This window comes from Anomaloglossus baeobatrachus, chromosome 5 (assembly GCF_048569485.1).
Source record: "Anomaloglossus baeobatrachus isolate aAnoBae1 chromosome 5, aAnoBae1.hap1, whole genome shotgun sequence".
NCBI classification, from domain to species: Eukaryota; Metazoa; Chordata; class Amphibia; order Anura; family Aromobatidae; genus Anomaloglossus; species Anomaloglossus baeobatrachus.
The window spans coordinates 399,368,941-399,384,730 of NC_134357.1; the positions used below are offsets into that span (position 1 = coordinate 399,368,941).

The 15,790-nt window shown below is 41.8% G+C and overlaps 1 protein-coding gene across 1 annotated transcript in view; it reads right to left on the bottom strand.

Moving 5' to 3' along the window:
- LOC142311617 (keratin, type I cytoskeletal 19-like) overlaps positions 1-15,790 on the bottom strand; it is a 59,370-nt gene that overhangs the window by 33,357 nt on the left and 10,223 nt on the right. Inside the window, exon 2 of the mRNA XM_075350180.1 lies at positions 2,944-3,026. Within this exon, the coding sequence (XP_075206295.1) occupies positions 2,944-3,026 (83 nt within the window). The remainder of the gene's footprint in view (positions 1-2,943; positions 3,027-15,790) is intronic.

Below are 15,790 nucleotides of genomic sequence, written 5' to 3' on the forward strand. Positions count from 1 at the left end.
TATGAATGGATTATCCCATCTCTATTTATATGGTAAATTAAATGGTGGAGTTTAAAATTATTTTGTCACAAAAACAATCAAATCCCGATAAAACTAATTTGATGGAAAAGTTAAAAAAATGTTATAGATCTTGGAAAGTCTGGATGAAAAATGAAAGTAAAAAATATATAATTAAAAATGACTGTGTCCAGAAGGAGTTAACGAAAATAATCAGTTCTTGTTAGTCGGCTTTATCATAACAACAAACCCAATTAGTATATTTCTTAGGAAGCATATTTTAGGCATTACAGAACACCTAGGGTGAGATCATTTATTAGTATAATGCCACATTCGAAACCTTGGTGTAACATTTCGCATGTAGGAATTGGCAGAATGACAAGGTGTTCTCCAAGGTAAAGTTTATGCTACTTTACCAGGAATAATTATCTACAGACCATTGCATCTGATGACCTTTGAAAGAGGTAGAATGACAATAAATGACTGTACATTAATATGTGAGCAGAATTATTCTATATGTCAATGAGAAGTAATTACAAATTGAAATACAGTGAAATTACCAAATCAAAATATTAGAGATTTTTTTAAGGTTATTGTTGAAGAGCACCATACTCCTTGAATTTTATAAAAATACTAGCTGTAGCACCTGGCGTTGCCTGGGAAAGTAATTAAGTCTCTCTCTCGCTCTGTCTTTCTCCATCTCTCCCACTTTCCCACTCTCTCACACCCCCACTTTCACTCTGGCACTCGCTCACTCTCACACTTTCCTACTCTGTCACTCTCTTACACTCTCACTATCCCACTCTCACTCTCTCCCACTCTCACTCTCCAACTGTCTCACTCTTTCCCACTCTCCCACTATCTCACTCTCCCACTCTGTCTTTCTCCTACTCCCCCACTTTCTCTCCATTCTCTAACTCTCCCACTCTCTCACTCTGTCTTTCTCCCACTTACCCTCTCTCCCACTTTCTCACTTTCTCTCACTCTCCCACATTCCCTCTCTCCCACATTTACACTCTACTCTCTCCATCTCACTCTCTCCACACTCTCTCACTCCCCTTTCACCACCAAAATCATATTAACTGACACATAAGCTGTCTTATACTAAGAATGTCCTTTGTTGTCTATAGCAACCAATCAGAGCTCCTATTAATGACCAGTAGCAAAATAGAAGCAGAGCTGTGATTGGTTGCTATAGTCCACCTGATAAATATCCAGGCTAAAGCGGGCTTTACATGCTACGATATTGCTAGCAATTGCTAGCAATATCATACGCAAAAGCACCCGCCCCTGTCGTGCATGCGATTTCGTGTGATCGCTGCCGCAGCGAACATTATCGCTACGGCAGCGTCACACGCACTTACCTGGTCAGCGGCGTCGCTGTGACTGCCGAACAATCCCTCCCTCTAGGGGGTGGTGCGTTCGGCGTCACAGCGACGTCACCGCGACGTCACTAAGCGGCCGGCCAATCAAAGCGGAGGGGCGGAGATGAGCGGGACGTAACATCCCGACCACCTCCTTCCTTCCGCATTGCGGCCGGCGGCAGGTAAGGAGACGTTCCTCGCTCCTGCGGTGTCACACACAGCGATGTGCTGCCGCAGGAACGACGAACAACATCGATAATCAACGATTACCAATTTTTGGTTTTGGGACGACCTCTCCATGGTGAACAATTTTCACCATTTTTGAGGTCGCTTAAGGTTGCTGGTAAGTATCACACGCTGCGATATCGTTAATGATGCCGGATGTGCGTCACTAACAACGTGACCCCGACGATAAAACATTAACAATATCATAGCGTGTAAAGCCCCCTTAACTGTCAAAACAGCCAATATATTACCTCACACATCCAAACAGTAAGTAAGTGTGTTTTTTTGACAAATAACTGTAAGTGTGGGGTTAACTTTTACCCTCAAAACATAGTCTATGATGTTCCCTGAGTCAAATGAGATGGCTGTACAAAATTGTAAATGGGAAGGTGCGGATTCCTTTAGTGGACATACACACACATAGATTTGACTACAGGTACCCACATATACAATTAGTTGTGAAGATACTGAAAAAAACAATTGAAATAGACAATGACACAAAAATAAGAGGGTATGATGAAGTTTCACCCACAGGACTCAGGGAGATTAGTTCTGTTTACAATCATGTGATTTCAACGTGCTCTCAAAACATTAACTAGAATGAAACATTATTTTCTCCATACAACTATTTCTACAGCTATTTTTGCAATGTGTTGCTAATATGAACAAGACAGGTGTGTATAATACTGCAGTATATACAGTACATTTACAATACCTGTTGAAAAGTACTGTGACCAGATGGCACTGTGGTGATTATGTGTTTACTAGAAAACAGCTTGAAAAGACTTGTATTATTACAACATGTGGATTATTACCACTAATTAAGACTTGAAGTGGACTGGATATTATAAGGGTGTGACCTTGCTCTACCAGTTGTCTTGTGTTTGCTCATCTTTATCAAGCTTTGCATTATAAGAGTCTCTCTGTTTTCAGATATAAAACGATTCTGTAGATATGAGTCTATACAACATTTTCAGATCTAGATATCTTATGTCTGAGGTGTGAGATTATGGATATTGCAAAATCAACACTAGAGAGTAGACCATGGTTGCAAAACGCCATATATTTAGAAAAGTATCTTTCAGTTGGCCGAAGTTCTGACAATACAGATCTCCAAAGGACCCGTAGAAGACACTCTATTTGGAGATGACTTTGGAGGTAATTATTTGCTCTTACGTACTGTGTCTTATAGAGTAGGTTAAGTAGCAACTATAATTTGGGATTCATCTCAGTCTCAAGATGTTGAAAGAGAATCAATACTGTTTAATGGTAGAAAAATGTACTGTATATACATGATATGTTATTCCGAACATAAATATGATGGCCCAATAACCACATACAGAATCTATTCACTCACTTGCGTTTGAAGTCATCGGAGGCCAGTTTTGCATTTTCCATCTGTAGTGTTAACTTGGCGCCATTTAAATGTCCATTGATAAGCTGTGGATAAAATCAAACAAGACCATTATATTTCCGTGAAGTTTAATTATGAATCACCTTGCAAGTTGCCATACATAGTCTACTAAACCAAACATACATCTTTCTATGGTTTTATGGTGGTGTATGTTCAATCCTGTGGAACCACACGTTGTTGAGGTGGTGGACATCACATAAAATCTATACTGTGGTGGTATTATTAGCATATGAGGGAGGTCTTAATGCTTTAAATATAAATAAACTTTACTTTTTCTTAGCTGACCCCTTAAGATGAATGTACATTACATAATTAGGTGGAACAGGCATTCCTAGGAACAATTCCAAAAAACATGGTAGTCCAGCATCGGAATAAAAACTTTCTTATTCTGTTTCCAATGCACAGTGAAATCCTAAGTGTAAATATCCAGATAAAGTGACAAATAAAGCTTCACTTGTCACTTTATCTGGATATTTGTACTTTGGATTTTACGCTACATTGGAAATAAAGAAAGACATTTTTTACCCTGATGGTGGATTACGTTGCTTTTTGAAATTATTTTATACACACTTAAGCCGTGCAGGATTTCTTATGGAAGCCAGATGGTGAGTTGCTATTGAAACTCCTTTTATTTATTCCTAGGAGCCGTCTCTTCCCGATATCATGCATTGAAAACTAGGCTTCCCCCTACCTGATGAAAGAGCAAAACAGTCAGTCATGGGGTGAAATGATGTTTTGGCTTACTTAAAAAAAAAAAAAAAAAAAAAAAATCATTATAAGTGCAGTTGGCCTTTCTAAAGAATCTATTAAAAGACTGCCAATTGGCAAACATGTAGTCAATAAGTTGTTTAATACTGCGGATCAGCTGGCGTAAACCTGGCATTAGAGCAGGTTAACTGTATCTCAGTTTTATTGAGCAGTTAAATGCTATCTTTAGTTGTTTAGTAGTAGCTATTTTTTTTTGAGAAGCTAAATAGTCTGGACCAGGGAAATGCAGTGGAATTTTTTTGAATTTTTTGGTTTTCTATATGGATTTTTCAAAGATGTTTGAAACAGTGCCACACAAAAAGTTGATACATAAAATTAGATTAATGGTAATAGGGGAAAATATGTAGAACTGGGTTAAGAACAGGCTCAGTAATAGGAAACAAAGGGTGGGTGTTAAAAGAACACACTCTCACTGGGTAACAATTAACAGTGGGTACCACAAGGGTCAGTAATGGGCCCTCTTTTATAACATATTTATTAATGATCTTGTTGGGGACATTGAGAGTAGAATTTTAATATTTGCAGATGACACTAAACTATGCAAGGTAATTAATACAGAGGAGGATAATTTAATATTGCAGAGGGATTTGTGTAAGCTGAAGGCTTGGGCTAAGAAATTGCAATTGAAGTTTAATGTGGATAAATGTAAGGTCATGCACTTAGGCAGAGGAAATAAAGTGTATAACTATGTGCTTAATTGTAAAACACTGGGTAAAACTGTGACTGAAAAAGACTTGGATGTATGGGTGGATGGCAAACTCAACTTTACTGACAAGTGATGAGCCGCTACTGCCAAGGCTAATAAAATAATGGGATACATAAAAGAGGTTGTCCACTACTTTGACATTGATGGCTTATCCTTAGGATAGGTCATCAGTGTCTGATCAGCTGAGGTCCGACACACCGCACCCCTACCGATCAGCTGTTCTTGGTCCCAGTGGCGATAGCAGGCAGCCAGAAATGCTGAATTCTGGAGCTGATTCGTCTTCTGATAGCGGCAACGGCTAGGTACTGTACATCTGCCTCCTATTGATTAGAATGGGAGGCGGATGTGAAGTACCCGGCTGCGGCTGCTATCAGAAGGCAGGCGTGTCTGACCTTAGCCGATCTTATTATATCGATATTATTATTATTATTATTATCTGACATTGATAACCAATACTAAGGAGCCCTTTGCACACTACGACATCGCAAGCCGATGCTGCGATGCCGAGCGTGATAGTCCCCGCCCCCGTCGCAGCTGCGATATCTTGTGATAGCAGCCGTAGTGAATATTATCGCAACTGCAGCTTCACATGCACTTACCTGCTCTGCGACGTCGCTATGGCCGGCGACCCGCCTCCTTCCTAAGGGGCGGTCATGTGGCGCCACAGCGACATCACACGGCAGGCAGCCAATAGAAGCGGAGGGGCGGAGATGAGTGGGACGTAAACATCCCGCCCACCTCTTTCCTTCCGCATTGCAGACGGGACGCAGGTAGGAGATGTTCCTCGCTCCTGCAGCTTCATACACAGCGATGTGTGCTGCCGCAGGAACAAGGAACAACATCATACCATCGCAGCAGCCATAATAATGAAAATGACTGACACTACACCGATCATACGACACCGACGCTTTTGCGCTCGTAAATCGTAGTTAAAACGATTTACACACTATGATGTCGAGAGCGACGCCAGAAGTGTGTCACTTTCGATTTGACCCCACCGACATCGCACCTGCGATGTCGTAGTGTGCAAAGGGCCCCTTAGGATAAGCCATCAATGTCAAAGTTGTTGTCAACCCCTTTAAAAAAAGACATAGATGCCCATGATAAGAACATAGTTTTACCCCTATACAAGTCACTAGTGCGACCACACTTAGAATACTGGGTATTCTGAACTAGAGCAGGTGCAGAGAAGAGCAACCAAGGTTATTAAATGAATGGGTGGAATGCAATACCAAGAATGAAATATATTTGGAAAACGAAAAATTTACAAATATATGCGGGAACAGTATAGAACTCTCTCTAATCATCTTTTTACACCTAGGTCTGCAAAGAGGACAAAGGGACATCCACTACGGTTAGAGGAAGGGAAGTTTTATCATAATCCCAGACACAAATTCTTTACTGTAAGAGCAGTGAGACTATGGAACTCTCTGCCACATAATGTTGTAACGGTAGATTCACTACTAAAATTTAAGAGAAGCCTGGATGCCTTTCTTGAAAAATATGATATTACTGATTATGTGCACTAGATTCTGTGATTGGGCGTTGATCCAGGGAACTAGTCTGATTGCCGTATGTAGAGTCGGGAAGGAATTTTTTCTCTTGATGTGACTTTTCCCTTAACTCTTACTATCTGCCCCATGGGTTTTTTTTTTTGCCTTTCTTTGGATCAACATGTTGGGTTAGATCATGGGTTGAGCTCGATGGACTTAAGTCTACCTTCACCTTAAACACTATGGACAGGAAGTATAGAGACTACTGCCACCATAATCATGTATCTCTATATCTGAGAACTCCAGGATCAACATATAAGTATGAGCAATACATTAGGCACTCACTCTAAGAACTGCAAGTCAACACATTTTGCTCAGTCTGTACTATATCAGTAATGGGTTTAGTATTCTTTACTATATAATAGGAGGAGGTCTGTTCCCTGGCCTCTAGAGCAAAGTGGCCACTCCAATCCTAAGGGTGTGGTGCTCTTTTCATCTTCTAACTTGGAGATCTAGAGACGTCTAAATCTATCATTCAGATCTCCCATTTACTGTGATGAGAAAGTATATCACATAATGAGCCAACCTCACATTAGGAATAAATGTAGCATATGTTTGTTCCATTCCCTCCAGAGGAGTCACAAGTTGTAAAACCACCATCTAAAATGTCAATATGCCAGACAAAGGTAGCACCTCTGACTTATGGAAGTGCGTCCTATCCTGCAGACATCAATGAGCCATACCAGCAATGATTTAAAGAAGAATTCACTAAAACAGTCCGAGTCCTTCAAAGGGCACTATGCCTAGCTTAAATTAGGAGGTCAGTAATGAAATTGAGAAGGAGACCCCAGTATGGTCCTCTACTTCTTTTCCCTGAATATCTCACTTATGTATAGGGTTACACTGAAATTAGAAAAGATGTGTTTTTAATGCTCGTAGCAACATTTCCTGCTCTGTCACTTTAAATCCCAACCAAGTAACATAAGTACATAACCACTATGACTCTAAGGTGTCAGCAGCATTTACTAGAAGAGTAACTTGGTGTTTTGCTAGTTTGTGTCACTGACAAGGCGTGGGCTCCATGTTTGAAGTTCCAGCAATAACTTGCTATGTAAATGTGTTAATCCATCCATGTGTAATATTAGCAGAGAGATCAAGGGTGGGACCCATTCAGAGCTGCCATGCGAACAGCATTCACACAAAACATCTATTCAAATAAGTAGTAATTGTATATGAAGCCTGACCTCAAAAACTGTGGTGCACTGCCCAGCCGATACCAAGTTACCCGATGGTGCTCTTACAAGCAAATAATGGCTCATGGGTACAATGCCCTTTCGTTCATCAATGTAGTATTATAATGCTACAATGATAATTTGGGTGAGTCCTTTAGAACCATATATAAGAAAATGTATGCATTCATATTAATGGGGATATTGTGTAGCATGTCTAATGGATGAGAATGAATTGGCATTTATATAGCTGTAAATGCGTAAAGGATACTGGCTGCTAACTAAGCCAAGGCAGGGATCCCACCCATGCACAGGGTCATTTTAGGGATAAGTTGTCGTGCTGCCATATGGTTCTGTACTTTACCTGTGTGTCTCTCTGATTTTATGCAGAGGCTTACAGGGATTGTTCCACTATCCCAACTATCCATTTTGCAGGTGATAAGTCGCTGTGACCCCCATCAATAATGAAAACGAGGGTGCTGAATAACCTCTTTTGATGGAGTGGTGGTCAAGAATGTCTACGTTACATCTAATGAAAGTATATGGGACTGATGGAGTAGCTGAGTGCAATGATTTTTTATCTCTGCCAGTCTAATAGACTGTAAATGGAGCTGGAGCTGACTCGGATTCCCTTTTCGTGATCGATGAAAGTACCAGGGGTGGGGGTACTAGCTAGTTATTACCCATGTTATGGATAAGTGATGAGCTGCGATTGTTGCGCAACCCCTTTAGGGCATTTTCTCATAAAATATTGATTAAGGCAATTTCTGGTAGCCTGCTGTGCATTTACAGGTAGAGATGAGAGGACCTGTGGAAGTTCAGGTATGCCGGATTTAGCTGGAGTTTTGATAGAGTTCAGTTCGGGACTTGGACTTCACCTGAACTTTATCCCGGATCCTGAACCCCATTGAAGTCACTGATTGGGCAGTTCAGCTCTCCGCTCACATACAGGCAGTCATAAACAGAGCATTTCCAGGGAAAGGAGGGTGGTGTGTTTTCTTGGTACACACTACATCTAAAAACATTGTTTTTACTCCCCATGGGCCGAGCTCCAAGCGTATCCAAGCACCCTGATGATCGATTGAGGGGTTTACATACTTCCAGCACCCGAACTCCGAACACTTATCTTTTTTAAAGTCTGAGTTCAGTACGAGCCCCAAACTTTAAAGTTCAGATTCGCTCATCTCTACTGTATTTACTGGTCTTAAATACCTTTTTAAAGGAACTCCAAATTGTGAAGTACAGGGTCCATGCATTTGGCAGTGGCATTTGTAAGAACAAAATAATAATAACACAACTATTAAATGCCTGTGTGTAGTTTGTATTAAGACACAGCACAGTTAAGGTTGTTTTTGGAATTTTTGCGAGTAAATGATTTGTTAAAGAACTTTTATAGGATTAAATGGTATCTGTCAATTTTATATTATCACAAAGTTCTTCATAGCTCCAATCACTTGCATTTGCCATAATATATAATAGGAGTCTGGCTCAGAAACTGATTTAAGCCAGTCCCTTCACACACCGCTGATGACATGCTGACATAGAAAACTGTGATTATAGAGCCATACTAGTAAAGGGCCCGTTACACGCTACGATATATCTAACGATATGTCATCAGGATCACGTCATCAGTGACGCACATCCGGCATCGTTGGACATATCGTAGCATGTAACACAAATGAGCGACTGTGAACAAGCAAAAATACTCACCTTATCGTTGCTCGTTGACACGTCGCTCATTTTCAAAAAATCAAACGTCCTTCTGCGCGCCAGTTGTTCATCGTTCCCGGGGCAGCACACATCGCTCCGTGTGACACCCCGGGAACGATGAACTGAAGCTTACCTGCGTCCCGCCGGCAATGCGGAAGGAAGGAGGTGGGCAGGATGTTACGTCCCGCTCATCTCTGCCCCTCCGCTTCTATTGGGCGGCCGCTGAGTGACGTCGCTGTGACGCTGAACGTCCCTCCCCCTTCAGGAAGAGGATGTTCTCCGCCCACAGCGAGGTTGTATGGAAGGTAAGTGCGTGTGACGGGGGTTACCGACTTTGTGCGACATGGGCAACAAATTGCCCTTGTTGCACAAAGGATGGGGGCGAGTGCGATCGCACGATAAATCGTCGCGTGTAAAGCGGCCTTAAGTTGTATACCTTCCTATCTTACTTAGTTATATACAGTTTTGTTTAATTGGCTAACTGCCTTAAAGCAGATCACTGGAAGCCCCAGCAGATGTATATTCTGAGATCCACTTATTTTTGATGAATCATTCTTACAAAAAAAGATTACAAAAAGTGGACAACCCTTTTAATTCAGATGACATAAACACTAACAAAAAAAACTGAAGTAAAAAATGATTTGTCTATTCTGTGTTCAAACATATCTGAATAATCCATACTGAACTTTATTTGGTTTAGATGTCCTTCACTTCCTCTTCCATGTTTCTAAGAATAATGACTTTACTTCCTCATCAAGCAGAATCCCTCCAGAAATATTTGTCCAAACTTAATCTCAAAATAAGGTTAGGAATAGAGATGGGCGAAGACTAATATGCTTGGGTGCTTGGCCCTCGATTCAAACAGGTCAGATGCTCTGAAAGTGCTCAACTCAAGTAACAAATATAATGGAAGTCAATGACTGGGAAGTTTGGCTCTCTGTCCACATGCTGTCAGCCATAAAGTGAGCATTTTCCGGGGGAAGAGAGGACATTTTTTTTTCTTTTGACACACTACATCAAAAAACTTTCAGGCACTGTGAATGGCACTCCCTGTGGTGCCTGCTCATATCATGCACTGAAGCAAACCTGTGTGTTGTTTCATGGATGACACATCTGAGCACCCGTGATACTCTGCCGAGCTCCACGAGTACCCCAATCCTCGATCGAGTACCAAACAGTGGCGAGCATGCTCGCACAACACTAGTTGTAAATCAAAAATATAATTTACTACCCAAACCCAATCGTTCATACATCACACAGTGTGATACATGGATAATTGAGGCATATATCTACATTGGCAAAAATATACATTAAAGGATTTGTCAAGTGAAGAGAAGTAATCACTATCCACAAAATAGGTAATAATTTATAAACTAATGGTGGTGAGACTGTTGGGACTCCTACCAATTGGCACTTTTATCCCCCTTAGAATGGAGTGGTTCACATGCCTTGATGCCTTTCCATTAAAGAGAATCTGTCAGGTGCAATATGCACCCAGAACCAAGAGCAGTTCTGCATGCATATTGCTATAATCCCTGCCTAACTGTCCCTGTATCTAGTAGCACAGATAAAGAGATCTTTTGAAAGAGCATTTCTAAAGATCTTTTATCGTATGCTAATGAGCGTGTGCACTAGTCCCTTGGGCATTAGTTCCCCTGGCTAGTCGGCTCCATTAGCATGTTAGTACGTCCCTGTGGGTGTGCTAACATGCTCATGAATGTGCAGCGTCACAGGATGATCTCACTCACCTCTCTGCTGCCATCACTGGATTTCAGCTTAGTTTCGGTCATGCGTACTACTTCGGTTTGAAGCCAGAATGTGTACACCCGGCTTCATAGTGCACATGACCGAAACTCCGGGGTCATGCACACTGAGCTGAAATCCAGATTCGGACGCGATGGCGGTGGAGAGGTGAGTGAGATCATACTCTGACGCTGCACATTTATTAGCATGTTAGCATGCCCACAGGGGCATGCTAACATGCTAATGAGGGGCGAATAGCCAGGGGAACTAACACCCAGTGGGCTAGTGCCCTCGCTCATTAGCATATGATATAAGATCTTTAGAAATCCATTTTCTAAAGATCTCTTTATCTATGCTAGAGTATACAGGGACAGCTATGAAGGGATTATCAATATGCACCCAGAACTGCTCTTGGTTCTGGGTGCATATTGCACCTGACAGGTTCTCTTTAATACTATATGGGGCTGATGGTTAAAGCAGACACCATCTGACTGCCACCAATCTACAGGTTATCGCCTATCCTGTGGTAGATGTTAAATCTTCTCTTCACCGGACAACTAAATGATCCTATTAGAGCAGTCTAGCAGATTGCTTTGCTCTTTGGATTCCTGATTCTGAACAACTTAGGTCAGAAGATGATTATTATGACATCTGTTCCATTTTCCTTGGAGTTACTGTCGTATATGAATTACTCCTATGGTCATTGATATATGCCTGGGTATTTTCATGGGTTGTCAGAATTTTTTCTTCTTGGAGGCCAGTCCAACATGAGTGGTGCCAAATAAAAAAACTCATGTCTACTACACGTGTAAACCTGACAAGTCACCGACTTCATGTCCATTCATCCAGTTGTTTACATACCTACTGTCATTCATCAAGAGATGCACCCAAAAAGCTGTCTCTTTCATCTAGACTTCTCAACGACTCCACTGGCGTCAGAAGCCAACTGAAAATTTCTATTACTAAGAAACTTAAGTTTGACACAGTTTCCCCAGACTACACATTGTTTAAGGGAAAAAATAAAATAATACCTCAGAATCAACGTCGTCATGCCATTGAAATTATTATAATTGCCTGATTAGTAAACTCCAGACATGTAATGACAGAAAGAATAGGCAGTATGCCTCAACCAGCCAACAGTCAGAGATCAATTACCTACACAGTTAGCAATGCCTGAAAGCTAAATTATCATTTCCATCTTTAATTTTTCGTAACCAAGGTCACAATTCTGAAGTAAATCATGTCAGTAATGGTGGAGCCAACCATATTCCCACACTTTTGTTTGTCAGGGCCTGGTTCACCTTGGGAGATCATATTTTGGATATTTTGGATACTCTTCCCGTTCCAGGTATTAAAGGTGTCAATTTTAGAAAAAATATTTTTATGTAGAAATCAATCAGAAGAAAGACATAGCACATGTAAATGTTATAGGCTCAAAACATAACTGAAGTGAAACGTCTCCTCAGAAATAGTGACTGAAGGGTAAATATGATATATACTCAAGGAAGGAAAAAATGGAGCAAACAAAAATAAAAAAATATATATATTTTATTGATACTATTTTAAAATAATAATTGCTTGTTAAAAGGTGCCAATTTAGGAGAAATGCTTTTAATTTATATGCAAAACAATGATGTCTCTGTGTAGAAGACACAAGAAGACTGATGGGTGTCTCCCCTATGTTAAATGAATTACATTCAAAATTTCATCAAGGTGAAAAACAAACAGCATAAAAATGGGTATAGTTAGTAATGTACATATAGCCTGTGCTTACCCATGACTGTAAGGAGACAGATCACCTGCTGTCAGAACCTGACGTGAGTTTCGCTAAGGCTTTTTATATCCATGATTTGTAAATTGAGGTGGATCACCCATTAAAGTCCTCAGCCCTTGACAAGAGTGAAGAGCAGCTCCAAGGATTCTCTCGCTCTGGATGACCTGTCCTATTCTGCATTACATGTACAACGTTTTGATTCGAATGGACACTCAGTAATGTTTATTTTCCCTGTGGTGGTGCTGCTGCATTCATTGTCTATGGGACTGCTGGAGAAGGCGTTAGTGCTGCAAACAGCTTTCTTCGGAAGTCCAATAGACAATGATTGGACTTCCAGTATGCGAAACTCCACTTAATTCAAGATGTGGCTGCAAAGACCCATTGTTGGGAACCCTGTGAGTCCCAGCAGTCAGACCCTAAGTGATTTACAAGACATCCCTATGCTATGGATAGAGGATAACTTGTTATATTGAGACTATCTAAGGCTAGGTTTTCCCACAAACTACAGCTGGAGTTTCCTGCAGTGGGACACATTGTAATTATATTATTGTCAAAAGGGTTGTCCTGGGCTTTAACATTGATGATGTACCATTAGGATAGGTCAACAATGTCTTATTGGTGGAGTTGGCTTGCTTTGCTCCTTTTTTGTGGCCCATTTAGAAGTGTCAGTTTCTCTTTCTGCTTGTCACTTTGTCTTTTGCTCTTACGTCAAATTGTTTAGCTGCTAGCCCACACTTCATTATCTTCTATATGAATCAAAAAACATTAACGAGGTTGTCCAGTGAATACAAGTTTTAGCCTGTCCATAGGAAAAGTGTTTACTAGTGGATAAGTTGAGGTATGAGGGTGGCGGCAGAAAGGGTAACTTTTATTCCTGCCAGAATGAAGTAGCACATGCCAAACTTCAGATCAGTTTTATCCCTATGGAGCTACTAATTAGTTCACTCATCTATTTCCGGCAACTCTATAGAGATTTCATGGAGAGGTGGTGGGGCATCTGACAGCCATTCCATAATTTAAAAAACATTTAGAAAACATAGTTGAATTTGAACTACAATCCAGTATGAATTGCGTTTTATATTATTTAATATTAAGACCTTCATCAGACTTAAAGGGGTTGTCCTCTACAAGGACAATCCCTTCTGCTTCCACATGTTACCCTCAGGTAAATAATAAAGCTTATACTCACCTCTCGTACCAGCGCCGTTTTAGTAATGCTGTGGCTCGCAATGTCGGGGTTTACATGGGGTTGTGACACCATGCAAACCCTGCGTCCAATCAACGTCATCTTCTGTCTCCCTGTCTTCGGACCAGAAGAGTTAATCAACAGGAAGTGAGAGCTATGCTGCCGCTCACTTCCTGTTGATTGCACCTGTGTGTGATGGGGGGGAGACACAGAAGCCAGAGCTCAGTGTGTGTGTATAACACCTACCTAAAACCACAGACTCAGACTGGCTGCAACAGACAGGTTAGAGGAAAGCCGCTGACAAAGCAGGACCCCGAGAACCCTGAAACCCTTTAACCCCTATACAGGAATATGGAATTATACAGGGTCCTGGAGATCACTACCTGTGGTAGGCTGCAGTCCAATGAGTGTAGTGGTCAAGCAGGGTCAAACCAGGAAATGCAGAACAGGGACAAAATCAAGCAGGCAAGGATGTAATCAGAAAACCAGGCAGAGGTCAAATCCAGATCGGGCAGCGAGGTACAAAACTGGTAAGTAGGAGGGTAGTTAGAGAATGGGCAAAAGTCAAAACACAGGAATCACAAAAGAAAACAGAATGGCAACCAGGAATACAGAACTATCTCTGGCAGTGACTAGCAGACAGGAGGGGGAATTAGAAGGGTGTGGTTACATAGTTACATAGGTTGAAAAAAGACCTAGGTCCATCTAGTTCAACGTTCCTCCACCAATACTACATTTTGTCACTAATGTGGGCGTCACATGATACGATCTATCGTGCGATTTCACGAGCGATCGTACCCGCCCCTGTCGTTTGTGCGTCACGGGCAATTAGTTGCTCGTGGCGCAAAAAGTCATTAAACCCCGTCACACGTACTTACCTGCTGAGCGACGTCGCTGTGGGCGGCGAACATCCACTTCCTGAAGGGGGAGGGGCGTTCGGCATCACAGCGATGTCACACAGTGCCCGGCCAATAGAAGCGGAGGGGCGGAGATGAGCGGGACGTAAACATCCCGCCCACCTTCTTCCTTCAGCATTGCCGGTGGGACGCAGGTAAGCTGTGTTCATCGTTCCCGGGGTGTCACATGGAGTGACGTGTGCTGCCCCGGGAACGATGAACAACAGGACGTGCAATTTTTAGAAAATGAGCGACGTGTCAGTGATGAACGAGAAGGTGAGTATTTCTGCTTGTTCATAGCTGTCACACGCTACGATATATCAAGCGATGCAGGATGTGCGTCACTTACGAAGTGACCCCGCCGACATATCGCACGATATATCGTCTCGTGTGTAGCCCGCATTAGTCACTTATAACCAACAATGTTATGTGTACTGATGAAATGTTATGTGTACTGAGGAAATGGTGTCTTCCCATTTGCTGTTGCTGAATGGTGGTAACTTCAGCTGGAAGACACATACCACCTACAGTCAGCCAGCGGTACTGTAGGTCTAAGGGAAACATGGCCTAGTGGATGAGCAGAGCCTGCGCCCACCGGAGCCACTGGCACCGACTCCTCTCCTATTTCGCCATTTTTTGGGCCAAAATATAAACTAATATCTCACTATTTGAGGTATGGCACATTTTATCCATTTTTGCAGGATGTGTGTGGACCTTTTGAATTCAGGTGGTTAAATGGTGAGCCTGTCATGTGTTATGTACTCATAGTGCTAACTGACCCGCCTGGACCTGGTGTTGTGCGTCATTTATAGGCCATTATTCAGACACTGTGCGTCTCATGTATCCGTGCGAGATGCACCTATATAGTGCTGTTTTGCCCGCCTGACCTGGGTTTCTGGCGTCATTTATAGGTCACAGTTCAGACACTGTGCATTTCACTCATTATATGATGGGCTCCCAGTGCAAGCCTTATTAGTGTGCATGTCTTATGCTAAGCAGCCGCCCCTCCCCCCTAGTGTGGCGGTTGAGTGGCTGTGACATCAGCATCTTGCACCTCGGCTGCAGCCATCTTTATGAGGAAGGCTCACCACATTCTGTGTGTGCACATATCATTTGTCTTGGCTCCTTTTTGGTGTTTTTTTTATATAGTTCTTTGTGGTTTTTCTAACTAATTCAGTGTAGGGACTCGCAAGTGTGAGAATCCTTGACGAACGGATTGCGAGCTTACATATTTTGGGCCAAAATATAAACTAATATCTCACTATTTGAGGTATGGCACATTTTA